Source organism: Oryctolagus cuniculus, chromosome 8 (assembly GCF_051225735.1).
Source record: "Oryctolagus cuniculus isolate XC-2025 breed Fujian yellow rabbit chromosome 8, ASM5122573v1, whole genome shotgun sequence".
NCBI lineage: Eukaryota > Metazoa > Chordata > Mammalia > Lagomorpha > Leporidae > Oryctolagus > Oryctolagus cuniculus.
This window is the reverse complement of record NC_142874.1, coordinates 110,882,902-110,900,429: the sequence shown is the minus strand read 5'-3', so window position 1 is coordinate 110,900,429 and position 17,528 is coordinate 110,882,902. Positions and strand designations below refer to the sequence as shown.

The 17,528-nt window shown below is 34.9% G+C and overlaps 1 protein-coding gene across 6 annotated transcripts in view; it reads left to right on the top strand.

Annotated features, from left to right (window-relative positions):
• The window catches only part of MAPK10 (mitogen-activated protein kinase 10), a 323,847-nt gene that overhangs the window by 257,561 nt on the left and 48,758 nt on the right, over positions 1–17,528 (top strand). For 5 of the 6 annotated variants that reach the window (XM_051819603.3, XM_017347438.4, XM_051819606.3 and 2 more), the window contains 2 exons: positions 12,263–12,445; positions 16,449–16,573. In XM_051819603.3, the coding sequence (XP_051675563.3) occupies positions 12,263–12,445; positions 16,449–16,573 (308 nt within the window). Of the gene's footprint in view, positions 1–4,461; positions 4,534–12,262; positions 12,446–16,448; positions 16,574–17,528 lie in introns of all 6 variants that reach the window. The other variant, XM_051819602.3, reaches the window with a different exon arrangement.

The following is a 17,528-nucleotide window of genomic DNA, read 5'->3' as shown; positions in this document are numbered from 1 at the left end:
TGAGTGAGACTGTGCTCACTAGCATGGGGACTGGAGATTCTCAGAAAGACAGAAAAGCAAATTTAATGGTAGATTTAAGGAAAAAAATCTCCCTCTGATTTCCTGGTATAAGAATATTTAGCTTTGTTGTTCCATGAACTATTATTAATCTTTCTTAAATTTATTTATTTACTGACACATATCAGAAGTCTTATTTAATTCTAGCTGGGAAATACAGTTTAAAAGAATGTACTTTTATAAGATATCTAAGGAAATTTATAACTTTTGAGATACAAAATAAAATTTCCAAAGGAATATTCTGATTTTAGAAAACTATGTTAAGCCTCTTGCTCTTATACTTTGAGGTAATTGTTGAAAGAAAATTCATAAAGGCATATTGTCTGATTCTTTGCAAAATGAGTATATAATTAGGTATGTTAAGGAGAAAAGCAGAGTGGTCTCAAAACTTGTGTAACATGAGCCACACAGTCCCCTAGACAGAAAACATTTCCCAGGTTCTTGGATAGATACTGTGGTAGCCCATACATGATTTTAATCATGGATCATGATCCACGCCAGTCAGTGGTGTGAGAGTAGCAATACAGGACTTTCTTTAGATAGAACTGCCAGACCTAGATTGTATTTGGTCTATCTCTAAAAGGGGCATAATTTAGAGGAAGCTAATTTATGACAAATAGGAAACTTCAACTTTCAACTTGTAATTCATAAAATAAGTAATCACATTCTAGTAACTCTGATACTTAGTGACTCAGTATCAGTGGTAAAATTGCAAAGGCATCCACTCTGCCTGGGGACTCGAATGATGGAGGGAGAATGTGATGAGTCAGAACCATAAAGAGGCCAAGATGTTTGTGTATGGGACACTTTTGGAGGCCCAAATATTGTACAGATCATCTCCTGAAGTTTAAAAATACAGTTTCCAGGGCTGATGCTGTGGCGTAGTGGATAAAACTGCCACCTGCAGTGCCGGCATCCCATATGGGTGCCACTTGGAGTCCTGGCTGCTCCACTTCCGATCCAGCTCTCTGCTATGGCCTGGGAAAGCAGTAGAAGATGGCCCAAGTGCTTGGGCCCCTGTACCCACGTGGGAGACCTGGATGAACTTCCTGTCTCTTGGCTTCAAATCGGCACAGCTCCGGCTGTTGCAGCCATCTGGAAGAGAACCATCGGGGTTCCCCCCCACCCCCCGCCTCTCTGCTTTCCCAGGCCATAGCAGAGAGCTTGGTTTGAAGTGGAGCAGCTGGGACTCAAACTAGCACCCATATGGGATGCTGGCACTGCAGGCAGTAGCTTTAGCCACTAGGCCACAGTACTGGCCCCTAATTACTTAAGATCCATGAACAGTCAGCATTCATTTTAAAACCTTAAAAATTTCTTTAAGTAGTTTGGTCTAACATATGTATGTGCTTCAACAAATTCATGAGAGATAGAATTAAAAGTTAGGCATTCTGGTGCAAAGAATTGAAATCTGTGCTTCATTTTTTCATGAAATGCACTTTCATGAACTCGTTGAAGATTTACCACATGTGCACCTTGGTATAAGGGAACGCTTACCATGACCTCCACCACCCTGCCTATTAAGACGCAGAATCAATTTTTTTTAGTAACTACTTCCTGTTGGTTGTTATAATGGATTTATCTTGGGCAATAATCCTATCTTAAGCACATAAAAGTCCATCATAAACTTATGTGCATTTATTCCACTTTTATAATTCATACTAACAGAACTTATCATCTCCAGGCACAAAGCTTAGCACTCAGCTGATGCAAGCTTAGATAATGTCTAGGAATAGTGAATGGTGAGCAAAGTTAAAATGGGAATTGGAAAGGTTCCCAGGGTATTATTGTGCAGAAAGAAGCATGAAAATAATTACAAGAGGGTCAGAACTGGAGTGTATATCTGTGTGTTACTTTTACTCATGAGTTCTGACCCTGAAGAGAAGTTCTTTGAAAAGTTCTCCTTTTACTTTGGAATATGAGTATCCTGCAGAAACTCACAAAAGACAATTGGGAGATGTACCACTAAGAGTACCAGAAATGAAGCTATCAACTGTCTATCAACCAGCTGAGATGAAAGCAACATGGGGACTAGGATCCTAGTCAGGTTATCTAAGGGCACATCTGAGGAACACTAAAAACAAAAGGAAACAATACAAAAAACTGAGGGCTTTTAGTCTGACAGATAAAACTGGACAGTTTGTAGGAGAGGAGTGGTTAGGAACTGCAGATCATTATCATATATTGTGAGGTTATTACTGGGGAAATAGGGTAATTCTTGTGGAGAAAGGGGAGAGTCCTATAGAGCCAACCATGGCTCAACCATGGCTCAACAGATAGGAAGGTATTCTAAGTGGAGTCAACCATGAAATGGAAATGGATTACCTTGTGGGTGGTAATTCCCCCTCATAGGAAAGATTTCAGAATTACGAATATTTGTTTACATAATATAACATAAATATAAAATAAACATTCACATATGTTTAATTGCTACATAAAGTCCCAGTGTATAAATTTAGGATATCGTGATACTTAGTTAATATTTATCGAGAACTTACTATATACCAGGCAATGAATGTGGAAGAGGCTTTACCAGGCTTAATCCTTCCAAGTCTTTTCAAAGATTCTACACAATACTTTTTATTATTGATATTTTAGAGGACAAAAATGGTTTAGAGAAGTGAAGTAGTTTGGCAAAGATTACACAGCTAGTAAGTTGATTCTGCAGTAGAAAAAAAAGTGTGGGGGGAATATCTTCCAGAGGTGTTGTAGAAAATATTTTTTTGTTGTTACTAATAAGAAATAGAAATAGATGTTCCCTAAGTCCCAAACAGGCTCATGGAAGAAATAATCTTTTTAAAAATTGTTTGAATGGAGACAGGCAAGAGAAAATAACTTTTCTTTAAGTTTTTAGCTATCTGTATTTTTTTGTTTGTTTAAGTCTTTTACAATATAAACAAAATAGATACACCGTCAATAGCAACTTAGACTGGTCATTTTGGACAGTATAATAAGAATACTTACAATTTAAAATTAAACAGATTTCAGGCATTATTTTTTTTTAATCAGAGTCTCACAATACCAACCTCTTGTGAGACAGTTTCTGTTGAAATTACAAGTGCTTGAACAAAAAAAGAGATGCACAACTGTTTGCTCTATCTTTTCCTGAGATTTTTTTTTTTTTTTTTTGCATGTCACTTGCTTTCTTAAAATGGAAGCAAAACAAATTTGCTTCTCTGGGTATGCATATCACCTTCATAGCTGTAACCATTCCTTTGCAGTGATCATTCTGTTTATGTGTTCAATCTAACAGTGGAAACTTTGGGTTTAACCTGGGTAAGATTTTCAGACCAGAAAGACTCTCATGAGGAATTCTCTAAGGTCACTGCCAAATTACAAGATGTAATTTGTAAAGTAAGTGGAGCAAAATATATTGTGCTGCTATCTTAATACCCTCCCCTATTGGCTCCCCACCAATATCCCTTTTTTCCCCATTTTTTTTTTCTTTTTCTTTTTTTGGCCCCCATTAAAAGGACCTGTCTCTCTCTCCGACTTTTCAGGAAGAACGGGCAAGTATAGTTCAAGAGAGAGATTTTACTTTGTTGCTTCGCCCTTCCCCATATTATTTCTTACCCTGTGCCCCCTACCCTGACTTCCTGGTTTTAAGTTCTGGATGATAACTGGCAATAGCAGACAAATCATGGTAATTTCACCTTGAATTCCAGGCTTGTTTTGATTCACAGTCTCAGGAGTGTCAGCCTTCAAACATGTTGTTTATTTCAAGTGGAAGCATCCCATTTTGAAAGCCAGCGTTTCTTACCATTATAAAGCAAGCTTGTTTATAAGAACCAGAAAAAGCTTCCTGCTTAGAAACATGTTCTTTGATGGGAGTCTCTGAAACTGAGCTAGTATATTCCAAAATATTCATTCTTGAATTGAATTGGCATTTTGCTTCTGAAAAGTTATTCATATTTATAAATAAAAATAAATGTGTCTTACAAAAGAAGCTCTTTTGAGGTTGCTGGCAGCCCAACTTCTCTTTTTTCTTTTTCCAAATACGGCATACAAAAGAATAAAAAAAGAAACCAATTTACATATTTCTCATATTAACACAATCTAGAATAATTTATAATACAAATCAGTAGGACTCTACTGGATGAATGCAAATTAGATCTTCTAAATCAGAAACTAAATCAATCATTGAATTATAATTGCAAAGTAACATTATCATACATTAGGTGGTATTGGGTAGAACTGTTAGTTGAGTTATACGGCATACAAAGGCGCTCACATTCTGTTTTCCCCTCTTCACTGTTTTAGAATACTAATAATCATAAGACTGGCCTCTTAGCAAGTCAGAGAAAGGTCAGAATATTGCTCTGTGGCACGGCAACCCAGTGTTTTCATTTATTTGTTGTTCTATTCCTGTGTTCTTGTTTATATTCATTTCATTTTTGTTTTCAGTTGACATGTGGTCAGTAGGGTGCATCATGGGAGAAATGATAAAAGGTGCAGTGCTGTTTCCTGGCACTGATCGTATCCTTCTTAGCAGCCAGTGGTCTCTACGCGTGTCAGTCTCCATTAATTCCCTTTTGTCTCAAATGCAATACAGCAGCCAGTGTACATTCATGGTCCTTAGAGGGTTTCTATGAGACTCCAATGTCAAACATTTACAAGCTGCCATCATGGTAGAGTAACCTCGTCTCCTAGCAAGACCTTCTGAGGACAATACAGTAGCAAATATGAAAAATGCTACATGATATTGAAAGATCTGCCTTAATTCAGTCTTAACAAACTAATAACAGTAAGGCAGTGTCTTTTCTGTTTTTTTTTTGTTGTTGTTGTATATGTTTCAAGCTGATAATATTCACAGCTGAGTAACAAATGACAAAATCTTTCAGTTTTAAGACTAAAGATTTATACATTAAAAATTCACTTGGCATAGAAAGCATGCAAAAGAATTTCATTTTAATATTGATCAACCTCTCTTAAACTTTTCACTTTTTCACTTCATTTATATGAGCAATAGCCTCAATTCCTGCTCTTTCTCTGTATTATTAACAAGTATAATAGTTAAAACCTCATTATATAAAATGTCTGAAGAAATACATTGAAATCATTTGGAGAAATAAAATTGATGCTCTCTGACACAGCCAATAATGAAGAAGTAAAGATTTCAGAACAATGCAGTAATAAATAGATAAGGATGTTGTGTGATTATCTATGGGTGTGTGAATGTGTCCCACCATCATTCTTAAAAGGAATTTACTCTCTCAAGTTAGTGAAGTGCCCCTCTATGTTCATTTAAGAAAATATCATATCTTGATCATATTGAAGATAAAATCTCTGCCCAAGTGATAATAATTCAAAAATAAGATTGAGCCTTTAACAATGAGGTTTTAATAACTAGAGGAAAACCAATTACTAATTTATCTATACAGTAGTATGATTAGCCATTTGCTTTAAGTCTCTGATACATATACTATAGTTCTTATCAAGTGTCTATAATGTAATTTTTAAATTTGAGGATTAGTATATAAATTATTATATTCCGGAGGTCTTAAAAATTCATGGAAAATGCGTGTATTAAAAAGGCTATGCAGGGGGTGCAGCATATGCAGTTGTGGCATATCAGGTTAAGCTGCCACCTGTGACAGCCCATATGGGCACTAATTTGTGTGCCGGCTGCTCCTCTTCCGATCCATCTGCTGATGCTCCCAGAAGGCAGTGGAGGATGGCCTCAGTGCTTGGGACCCTGCCTACCCACGTGCGAAACCCTAAAGCTCCTGACTCCTGGCTCCAGCCTGGCTCAACCCTGGACACTAAATCCATCTGAGCAGCGAACTAATGGATGCAAGATCTTTCTCTCTCTCTCTGTAACTCTGTCTTTCAAAATTAATAAATAAATCTTTAAAAAATTATGCAGGGGTTAAACATTTTTTTCTGCTAAAATAGGCTATCTTTCAATTCTATTTTTCATGAACTGTTTGAAATATTCATCTATATAGTTTCCTACATGTATTCTCTGTATACATTAAAAGGAACAGTTTGGGAAATGACTGCACAAGGAACTAAGTTTTTTTTTCTAAGTTTTTTTGTTTTTAAATTTATTTGAAAGGCAGAGTTACACACACACACACACACACACACACACACACGAAATGAGAGAGAGAGAGAGAGAGAGAGAGAGAGAGAGAGAAAGAAATCTTCCAATGCTGGTTCGATCCCCAAATGGCTGCAATGGCTAGGGCTATGGCAGACTGAAGCCAGGATCCAAGAGCTTCTTCCAGGTCTCCCACGTGAGTGCAGGGACCCATGTACCTGGGCAAAATTCCACTACTATTCCAAGGTCTTAGCTTTAAATTAAATTAAATTAAATCTTAGTTTTAATCTTTCTGTATTGCTCTTTTGTCTTCTATGTATACAATTTTATTAAATCACATCTGTAAACTTACCAAATTCATGTTATTTGAAGGTATGTCAGCCTGATAAAATTAAATCCCTTCACATTTCTAAGACTACAGGATCTCTTTTATTCCCTGTGATTTATAAACTTGTGTTTGGTCTTTGGGCACAAATATGAAATGGCCTCTAGATTTTGGCCAATTTTAGATAATTTTATGAAAATACGATCAATCTGTTAACTTTGTACTCTGCTTTTCCAGAACTTCCTAGGGTTGAATAACTGATGACTGAGATGAACATTGGCTACCTGTAAATTAAAAGATGATTTTCATTACTTTCCATATGGTCTATTAAAGAAAATCAAAACAGAATAATTTTTAGAATTATCTCAGGAGAAGTTGGTTGCGCGTCATGTTTTAACTTGGATTTCAGAATTCCTTGTGAGTGGTGTCTGAGGCTGTGGGTGATGTCACAGGATCATGCAATAGAAGCCTTGGTGTGTGGATACTGAGTTTTTTCTGAAGCTCTACTGTGGAGACGCGTTTGTAAAATTCTTAGACAGCAAATGGGAAGAAATTTCCAACGTATATCTTCTGAGCGTAGACTTTAAAAAAAAAAAAAAAACTATCTCAAACATGTTGAATAAACTTCAAGCCAGTCCTTTTTAAGAAAACAAATTATGAACAGTGAGTATCATAAAGTTAACCTCTTAAAATACAAGACAGATTGCTAACTTAAAAAAAATTTCCACCAAAGTAGGACATTGTATCCCATCAATTTGTATAATAATTATGTTAGTAAATTTAAAAATGACTAAATAAATACAAATTCTCTGTTATTAAAAGTGACTTGTCTGAAGCCAATAATATTATATCTAAATCTATGGGTTAAATAGAAACTTTAAAAATAGGGCTGAAGGGAGCCAACACTGTGGCATCACATGTGAGCGCTGGTTTGAGTGTCGGCTGCTTGCTTGTGATCCACCTCCCTGCTAACGCACCTGTTAAGGCAGCAGAAAATGTCCCAGGAGTTTAGTTCCTTCCACGCATGCGGGAAACCCAGATGGGGTACCAGCCTCCTGGCTTTGGACTGGTCCAGGTTCCAGCCATTATGGCCATTGGGGAGTCAGTCAGTGGATGGAAGATCTCTCTCTGTGTCTCTCCCCCTTTCATATAACTCTGCCTTTCAAGTCAATAAAAAATTGATTTTTAAAAATAGAGCTAGAGATATACAATGTGCATAATATACATCTATATAATATATTGTTATATATTATTTTAATAGGCATCCTCATTTATATGAAGACATTATCAATGTAAATCATCTATAAAAGTCCTTACAGGTATAAAATATTCATATTTTCCTAATATATAAACTAACTAAACAGTGAAGTTTAAAGTATTAATTGATCTTATATTCTTTACCTTTATGCCTAAAGAATTTTACTTACTGTTATAATTTTTAATATGTTTCATATGTACATATATAGTATAAAGTAAATAATTTATATAGAAATACAGTGCTAACAATTTTATATATTTACATGTTCTGTAAGAGTAGATATACTTTTAAATATACATCTATAGAATTTACCCAACCAAATATGTTTTTAACTGTCTACAATTGAATTATAATTCAACTGTAATGAATTTCATTATAGCTGCCATTTTTATTTTTAAAATTATGAAACATTTATCATACAGGAGGGTTAACACTACATATGTAGCTGTTAGAGATGATTAATAAAATGAAAGCCTATATATTACCACATAGGTTAAAAATACACTATTACCAATCAATATCTTCAAGTCTTTTTTCTGTGCTTAACCCTAGCCACATCTTCCCTTCTCTCCACTGAGGTAACTAACTACAGTCCCAAATATTTATTTCTGGTATTTCCTTGACTTTCTTTGAATTTGCAAAAAGATTGCATGTAAGGCCTAGAGAATAGTAGAAGGCAAATCAGAAACCATAAGAGTGTCAGCTCTTGAACCCAGATTCATAGTAATGAGAAACTGTCAATGAAGGAAGAAAACATAAAGAGAAGATACCATTATTCAAAAGATACAAAGAGTAAGCTCATTAAATAGCTCTTTATAATTCCTCTTAGTAGTGTCTGAAGGTTTAAATGTGTATAATATACATTATATTCATAATTATAACCAAAACACCCAGAAGAAAATATATTTCTCACACATTATGTTCAAGGCATTGTTTGATATATTTTAAAAAGTTCCTCAGCTAATGTAACAGAAGAGTTACAAATGCAAGTTCTTAGCTAATTGATAATACTAAGTGGAATAATTTTCAGCCTTAGGATATCTGACACTTATTTTTACTATCCATACGTACTTTGTTTTATTCTTCTGTTACAACTATTGTCGTAAACCAGAAATAAATATTTGGGACTGTAGTTTGTTACCTCAGTGGAGAGGTACTGATAATCACATTTGAATATTGCCATACTCATCAAATATTTTACAAACTAATTCTGGTTTAATTGCAGTAAATTTAGAATTGGATCAGGATATTTATTGTGAAATTATTTTTTATTAAATGTCATTTTTCCATTTGTATTCAATGCTTTTAGTTATTTATGCTAAGGATGATACTTTCTGAAGCAGTACATAAAAAGGTATCTATTGCTTTTTCAATAACTGCACAGGTCTGGAATCTGTAAATATTCAGACCCTTACTTTATTCAGTATAGAAGTGATGACTAATGAGTGTTCTAAAACAGATAAATCCTTTTGAAAAAATAATTTTGGCCATTCTTTTAAAAGTATATTTACCATGGTAACATTTGACAGAGAAGCATAAAACCTAGTTAGCATTTTAAGAATTTTAAAAAGTAGAAATCTGACAATCTGTCATTTAAAATGTATCTGCTTTTTTTTACTTAAATATTAATAAAATTAATTATTTTACTTGACTATGCTGACCTGAAAGAACAGAGATGGCACTTCAGAGACATTCTTAAAGGGAATTTCCTTGGTAGAACAAAGCATACCATCAATTTTATGACCTTATTAAAGCACTTTTTTTTTTACCACATCAATTCCCAAATTGTTCCTTTCCTTAAAAAGTGTTATATTTGGAACAAGCACTGGACTAGATTCAGAAGATATGGCATCCAGTTTTGGCTTACATTTGGTTAATTATATTTAACAATCAAATTCATGTGCCCAGCTGAGCTCGTGTTAAGATCCTATAAACATCTGGAAAGCAAGTACTTAACCCCTTGAACAGATCCATGTTTATGGGAAGAAAGAGCTTGAAATGGCTGATTTTTAAAAAGGATCAAATGATTAAAATAAAGTTTTTACAACTTTTAAAAAATGATTTGTTTATCTGAAAGGCAGAGTTAGAGAGAGAGAGGCAGAGACAGAGAAGGGGAGGTCTTCCATCTGCAGTTCGCTTTCCAAATAGCTGCAATGGCCAAGACCTGGCCAAGACAACGCCAGGAGCCAGGAGCTCCATCCAGGTCCCACATGTTGGGGCAGGGGCTCAAACACTTGGGCCATCTTCTGCTGGTTTTCCAGGCATTTTAGCAGCCAGTTGGATTGGAAGTGGAGCAGCCAGGCCTTGAACCTATGCTCACATGGCCTAACCCACTGTGCCACGCACCAGCCCCAGGAACATACCTTTAAAGATGGTTATACCTCCCATCTGTAGGGTGGGCATATTACTATTTCACTGTCAATAATGAAGAGCCTCACCTCCCTCTGGTAAAGCATTTCATCTGACACCACAATAATGTTCATTTAAAAACAATTTACGGTAATCTAGTGCTTCCCAAGACCCTAATTATGACTGATAACAAGAAATATTTTAACTGTTCTTCCTTAACAAAATCTCTGATTTTCTTAAACTTTAATGTAAAAATATCATACAAGTGTTTTGGGAATACTATGTCAAATCAGCTAATTCTTTATTGAACAACTTTGTAATTCCAGCTAAATTAAACTAGAATATTTGGTACTATTTTGCCAACTTTGTTCAACAACTTCCTCATAGAAAACCTGACAACTCCTTTTCTCCAATCTAAATTTGTCATCAAGTCTTTAGAATTCTGAGGAAGTTTGACCAGTGGTTAGACAATGGTTTGGTAGGGCATGGTAACCTAACAGTAATAGAGAAGAGCTCTCTTTTCATAATTTGAATGGCAGGCACTTGAGTTTTATTTAACTACACTAATGCATTCTATTTAAATATATCTAAGTAGTTATAACTTACCTGTATCCATAGTATCAATATGAGTTTTTTGTTCAAGGGTAACTGTAACTCTAACTCTACATAATGTTTTAGTTTCTTTATCTGTATTGATTCTGATCTACTCCTATTTTCTAATCACATAGTAATTTAGATAAACTTTTATTGAAGGATATTCTGGTTTCCTTATCTCTACTTTTTTATAAAGGACTGTTCTTCAGTTTTTACCTCCCCCATTTTATTTTTTGATAGTCCATAGTCAAAGGTATTTTTCAAGCCAGAAACTGAGAGGATATGTAGTAATATAAATTTTATTCAGCCCATATAATGGAGGTAGAAGAGGATTTGCAAATTAACTTGATTTTATGTTTGCTCAATCTCCTACATACTGTCTGTGCATTATATATTAGTTTTTGTTGAATGTAGTTAATTTTGTCTTTTCAATAAGGTTGCTAATCTTTTATAGTCTAACTCACTCGAATAGCTATGAGTAAAGACTTTACAAACCACAATTAGTAATCTTAGGGTAAGGGTCCTGAAGCTATCATATATTGCATTAAATTAATCAGCTTAATGTTAAAGCATAAAGAATAAAAATGTAGTAGAGAACACTCCTTGTGATATTGATTTAAAAAGAATTTCCAAGGTCTCTGTCATTCATGATACATGACAAGGTAATCTGTCTAAAATCAATAGCTTCCAGCTGGTCCTTCAAAGTATTCAGGGGCAGTGTTTCTTATTTTCGATGCTCTGATACATGAACTATTAATGAGGCGTAAAAAATAGAATCTCAATCAGTGGGTATGTCTGTCAACATTTACCCTCTAATTTTTGAGGGTATAATTTTTCATAGAGAGCTGGCATGTTTCATATAGAATTCCTCATAGTTACCATACTCTCTGAATTTGGATGTCTTTGGGTGGAATTCGCTCTCTTAAATGAAGCACCTCTCTGTCTACCCTCATATGTGATTGGAAACATATTCAGAAGTAAGAACAGTAGGTATGCAATGGTGACTTCCTTGTATGAATAGTATAAATTTCTAAATCTTTGATGAAGAATTAATGAGTTCTTTTACTATAAAAAAATTTTATTGACCCCATGTGTAAGGCATATGAGCAGAACTCATTAACAGATGATAAATTTCTTGGGTTTTGGAGAAGAGAAAATATTCTCAAAAATAATCTAGGAAGACAATAAATGATTATCATTTTTAATAGATGTGTACTTGCCATTTTAAATGTATAAGTGACTGAAGTATCTTCAGGAGATAAAATGTCACTATCATGGGATTATATATTTTTTCTAAATCACATGATTATATTGGTGTTTATCCTTTTGTAAGAGATTCTTCTTGTGTTATTTAAATAACATGTTAGCTTTACCAATCAAAGATTGTTTCATGGTATCCTGTTTTGTTAAATAATATTAGCTCCCTGAAAACTTCTGAGTTCGAAAACAGAATTTGAAATCTAGGGAGGATGCATTGCCCTGACAATTCTGTTTCACAGTTTTGTCTCTTTTTGCTTTATTAAAATCCCAATTGTACTGATGGCTGCCCAGGATTCTGAAGAGTTAGCCTCTTATTATTGGAAAGCATGAGCTAGTGGTCTGCACTTCTGTTTTCCCTTAACTATTCAATTCTCAGATATCGACCAGTGGAACAAAGTCATTGAGCAACTAGGAACGCCGTGTCCAGAATTCATGAAGAAATTGCAGCCTACAGTAAGAAACTATGTGGAGAACCGGCCCAAGTATGCGGGACTCACCTTCCCCAAGCTCTTTCCAGATTCCCTCTTCCCAGCAGACTCCGAGCACAATAAGCTCAAAGGTATGCCGGTCTGGGTGGCAGAGGGCCGCTGTGGGAGTGACCAGCTAAGCAAGCCTGTTGATATGAAGACTTTTCTTCAGCTAGAACTATGCTCACATTAGGGAGAGTCATTTCCTAAAATATCTTCTTACAAAGGGTTGGGTTGTAGCCAAGAACTTTAGAATTGTTGGGATATTCAGAGGGAAAAATAAGAATAAAATATGTCCCAGTGCTGTGTGTTAACTATTTCCTGGTGTATTTAAAATCTTAAATTTAGTATCTCAAGTGTAACTCTATGTGATCAATATATATTGAAATCAATGTTCTTACCTTTTATTATCTGGGAAAGATTTTCAAAATAGTTATTAGTTATGAAACCTTAGAGGCAGATGTCTGATTTTCTTTTGTTGTGTTTTGTATAGTGCTTACCCTCTATTTTTTTCAGTTTAGAGTAGTAATTGAGATTTCAACTGTACATTTTTATTCAATATAAACAGTTTTATTAGTGATTTTTTTCCTACTGTGTCAGCAGTTATCTAATTGGACAACAAATCTTGATCCACACCTTCACACACAAAATGGATCTAAGAATGTTGCAGTTTCATTTGCAGACCAGGAATAAATTTAACAGCAGCTGGAGTATAATACAGAAATATTCTAATTCTTATACTTTAGATACTCCTGAGAATATGATTTTGAAAGAATCATATTTTATTCCCCTGCCTGGTTTAAATTATGCCTTTATTCCTTAAAATATGTGGGACTCTGGGCAAGTTTCCTGATCCTCACTTCTTTTAACAAATGAAGGTATGCAGTTCCTACCATATAGGGTTGTTCACAGGATTGATTGACATAATAGCTTGTCAAACACTTAGAATAATACCTAGATGATGGCAAACGCTCAATCCCTATTAAATATAATATGTAATATAATATTTTAACAATATATCTACAAATTATTAAAAATAAGAGGATATATACTTTGAAATTTAAAAGCAAATGTTCAGTGTGTAATTATCTACAGATTTAACTTACAAATTTAAATAAATAGCTACGTTAGGCTAAAATAAGACAGAAAAGCTAAAATGTGGTACTACTATTTTCTAGGATCTTTTTGTCTCCTCTAAACTTTTACCTGCTGGGTTTTAAATATGCAACTTTGTTTCTATTTTCTTGTAGCTTAAATTACATAATTGAATTTTCTACTACAGTTGACACTACGGTCTCTTAATGGCAATGAACTAAATTATTACCACATCTGTTTTTTTTTTTTTTTTTAAGATAAACTTTTTCCTATATGCAGCTTGAAAAAGACCTAATACTTCAAATAGAGATCTTTTAGAATTTATGGCTTCACAATACTGAGATATTATCCAAAAGTTATCCTTTCTTATAAAAACACTTGCAATAACAATAGGGATTCAAGGCCGGTGCGGCGGCTCAATAGGCTAATCCTCCACCTTGCGGCGCCAGCACACCAGGTTCTAGTCCCGGTCGGGGCGCCGGATTCTGTCCCGGTTGCCCCTCTTCAGGCCAGCTCTCTGCTGTGGCCAGGGAGTGCAGTGGAGGATGGCCCAAGTCCTTGGGCCCTGCACCCCATGGGAGACCAGGATAAGTACCTGGCTCCTGCCATCGGATCAGCGCGGTGTGCTGGCCGCAGCGGCCATTGGAGAGTGATCCAACGGCAAAGGAAGACCTTTCTCTCTGTCTCTCTCTCTCACTGTCCACTCTGCCTGTCAAAAAAAAGAAAAACAAAAAACAATATGGATCCAGCAAACTCCTCATTTAATTATAACATAGTTATGCCAACACTTATAGAAAAACTCTTAACTCAAATATCATGCTTCATAATGTAATTCCAAGTTTCTATAGTTTATTTTCAACTCAGTTTGAACCTCTACAGTTATTTTAGTTTTGTAAACTAGTGTTTTATATACTAAACTATTTTACATTTTTATGACTATTTAGTTTTATTTTTAATATAAAAGTAACAAGTTATAAAGAATATACAAATAATTAAAGGGAATGATTTGTTCAATTATATTTGGAAAATGCTTGCCAACAAAAGAATGAGAGGCATTGAAACATTTCTGTCATTTGTTTCCTCTGAATGGTGTTGGGCACTATTTCTGAGTGAGATGACTTGCTATTGGGATACTTCGTGCCCCTACTGAGGAGGAGTTCTTTCTGGCCCCTCCCCTTTCTAAGAGCAGGAACATTGATGGGTTTTATGGGAGAATCTGTGGGAGTAGGATACATAAGACTGTAGAGAAAATCAGTTAGAAATCAGAGATCTATGAATCAATGAAAGAAATAAATCCTTGATGGGTTATTGACAATCAGGAAGATTAAATATTGAAAATTAACATACAAGTATTTCTATATTTTGGTCATTCTGTGAGCCTCACAGTTTTAGTGACTGTAATGATAATCAGATCCCAAGATTATTGCCAACAATAATGGTTAGTAGAAATGAAATTTCTTTACATCTAATTTAGCTAGTGATTTTCCATATTAGAATATAATATTGAGAATTATATTTGTTAAAATATAAAATTATCAGAAAATATATTAAAGAATAGGTGAATAATAGATTAAAATAATAAAATAGTTAAAATTATGTGAAAAATATGTGAACAGCATTAGAAAAATATATGCCAATATACATGGATTGTTTAGCTAGGGAAATAATTAATATTTCTTTGTGTTTTATGTAATTTTCATATTTGTACAATTTACTCATTTTTCCTTAATTTGGAAAAAAATAAATATTGTTATATGTCAATGGATGTAAACATATTGACTTTCTTAAATCAGTTTAGATCTTATATTTACTTTGAAGTTTTACAATGTGTTTGGAACAAACTAAGTGTTTTCACTTAAACTTTTAACTCAATTGGATAATAATGTCGGTTTAATATATTTATTTTACCTATTAAAATTATATTTTATAAAACTACATATAATGTTAGAGATCAAAAATTAATGATTTTAAAGGTGTTATTAGATATACTTACTGATTATCATATATAAATTTATAACTGACATCGCCCACAACTATAAATTTAATAATGACAATGGGTACAAAATAGTTTTTTATCTCTATCTGGCATGGCATTGGGATGGCTTTTGCCATTAATCAAATCATTATTTCAGTGATTTAAAAATGTCTGATGATTACAGAATATTATAATAAAATTCAGTCATTGGGTGATATATTTCTACCACATCTATTCCTCAGATTGTTTTTGATCATATAAGAAATTTGGACTGTATGATTTCTTAAGTCAATTTGGATACTCAAATTCAGTTCATTCCATTGTATGAATGATGGCTAGCTGCAAACAGTCATCCATGCATTTGTCAGACATCATGCATTTGCATTGCTCATGCGCTTTATCCTGTTATCCTGCATTCATACAGGTTACACAAGATTACTCTGCTTATACAAACTTCTGGTGCTGATAAAATTTACTTAGAAATTTGAATAAATTATTCCATATACACAGCATTATAACCATCAAAGAGCCCCACATGAAGCCCAAGGCTTAGACACATGCAGGGAGACATGCAAAATGAATTTCCTTTCCCAGAACATCAAGAAATTGACTTAACGTTTGAAAGGAAAGCACTACAGTGGTTGTCCCTTATCTGGAGCTTCTCTTTTCCATGGTTTTAGATGGTACCACAAAAGTAAATGGAAAACTTCAGAAAGAAGCCATTAGTGAGTTTCCCTTATTGTGCCTGATGGATAAATTAAAGCTTATCATACATATGTATTCATGAGATAGAACACTACAGTGTGTGTGTGTGTGTGTGTGTGTGTGTAAAGATTTTATTTATTTGAAAGGCAGAGTTACAGAGAGAGAAGAGAGGCAGAAAGAGAAGAGGGATCAACACTGGCACAGCGGGTTAAGGACTACAATATTTGTTTCTTTGTATTCTTACTTTCCTCTCTGTCCAACAACCTTCCTCACAGTAATAAAAACGCTACTCATTAATTTTTTCTCATTCATTGTTCCAGCCAGCCAAGCCAGGGACTTGTTGTCAAAGATGCTAGTGATTGACCCAGCAAAGAGGATATCGGTGGATGACGCCTTACAGCATCCTTACATCAACGTCTGGTATGACCCCGCCGAAGTGGAAGCGGTAAGCACAGCCAGGTTTGCCTTTACTTCCACAGCCACCTCCTAGCTTTGGTTGCAAGCTGAATAGGACTAGACCAGAAAGAAAACCCAAAGGGCTTCTATAGAACTCCTAAGTCAGAGGCTAGCATTTGTCCCACTAAGAGATGTCTCCTTCAACCTATGCTTCCCATGCATTCTTTTTCAGGACTTCCTATGCGAGGGGATGATTTAGTGCAAAAACCCTTACCATAGAGGCCATTCCTTAAGTAGTGAACACTTAATATGTCCTCCAGAGTGTTCAACCATCAGTCTTTCTTGATGTATATTTCAAGGTGGAAGAGAGAATAGAGGTCGTGGTGCTGTGCTTCTCTGTTTCCTTGATATCGTATCTGCCTTTAATAATGTGCGTTACTTTGTTAGAGCACTGGGAACTTTGCGGTTAGGAAGCTTTGGGCAGGCCACTGATAACTTTGTGAGATTTTGTATGAAGTTGATGAGCAAAAGTGGATATTTCAATGACGACATTATTTCAGGTTGATTCTAAAATGAAAATCATAGTGGGACATTATCTCCATGTCTCAAATCCAGAAACAGTGTGAGAATCTTCGTGGAAGTGTAAGTCTTATATACAGTATACCTTAATGGTTTACCTCTGTCCTTTTCTCTGTGCGGTGTGCCAGGGCTGAAGAGGGCAAAGGGTTTTGCTGGTGCCCCTGGATGATCTGTAGGCTGCCTGGTAACGATTTCTTTTCTGTGCTTACCTTCTCCCGTAAATACCAAATTCAAATTCTTAGGGTACTGTGCTAAATTATATCATTTTCTCTCACATAATACCTTACGTTTTTGAGTTTTTGCTTATTTCCTATTTGAAATGCTATTTGTTTGCTTGCTGGGATCCTTTCTTCCCTGTTCTCCAGGGTGTTCTTGCGCAAGAACAATTTTATTCCTTTCATTTCATTTCCTCTGCTTCTTCATGT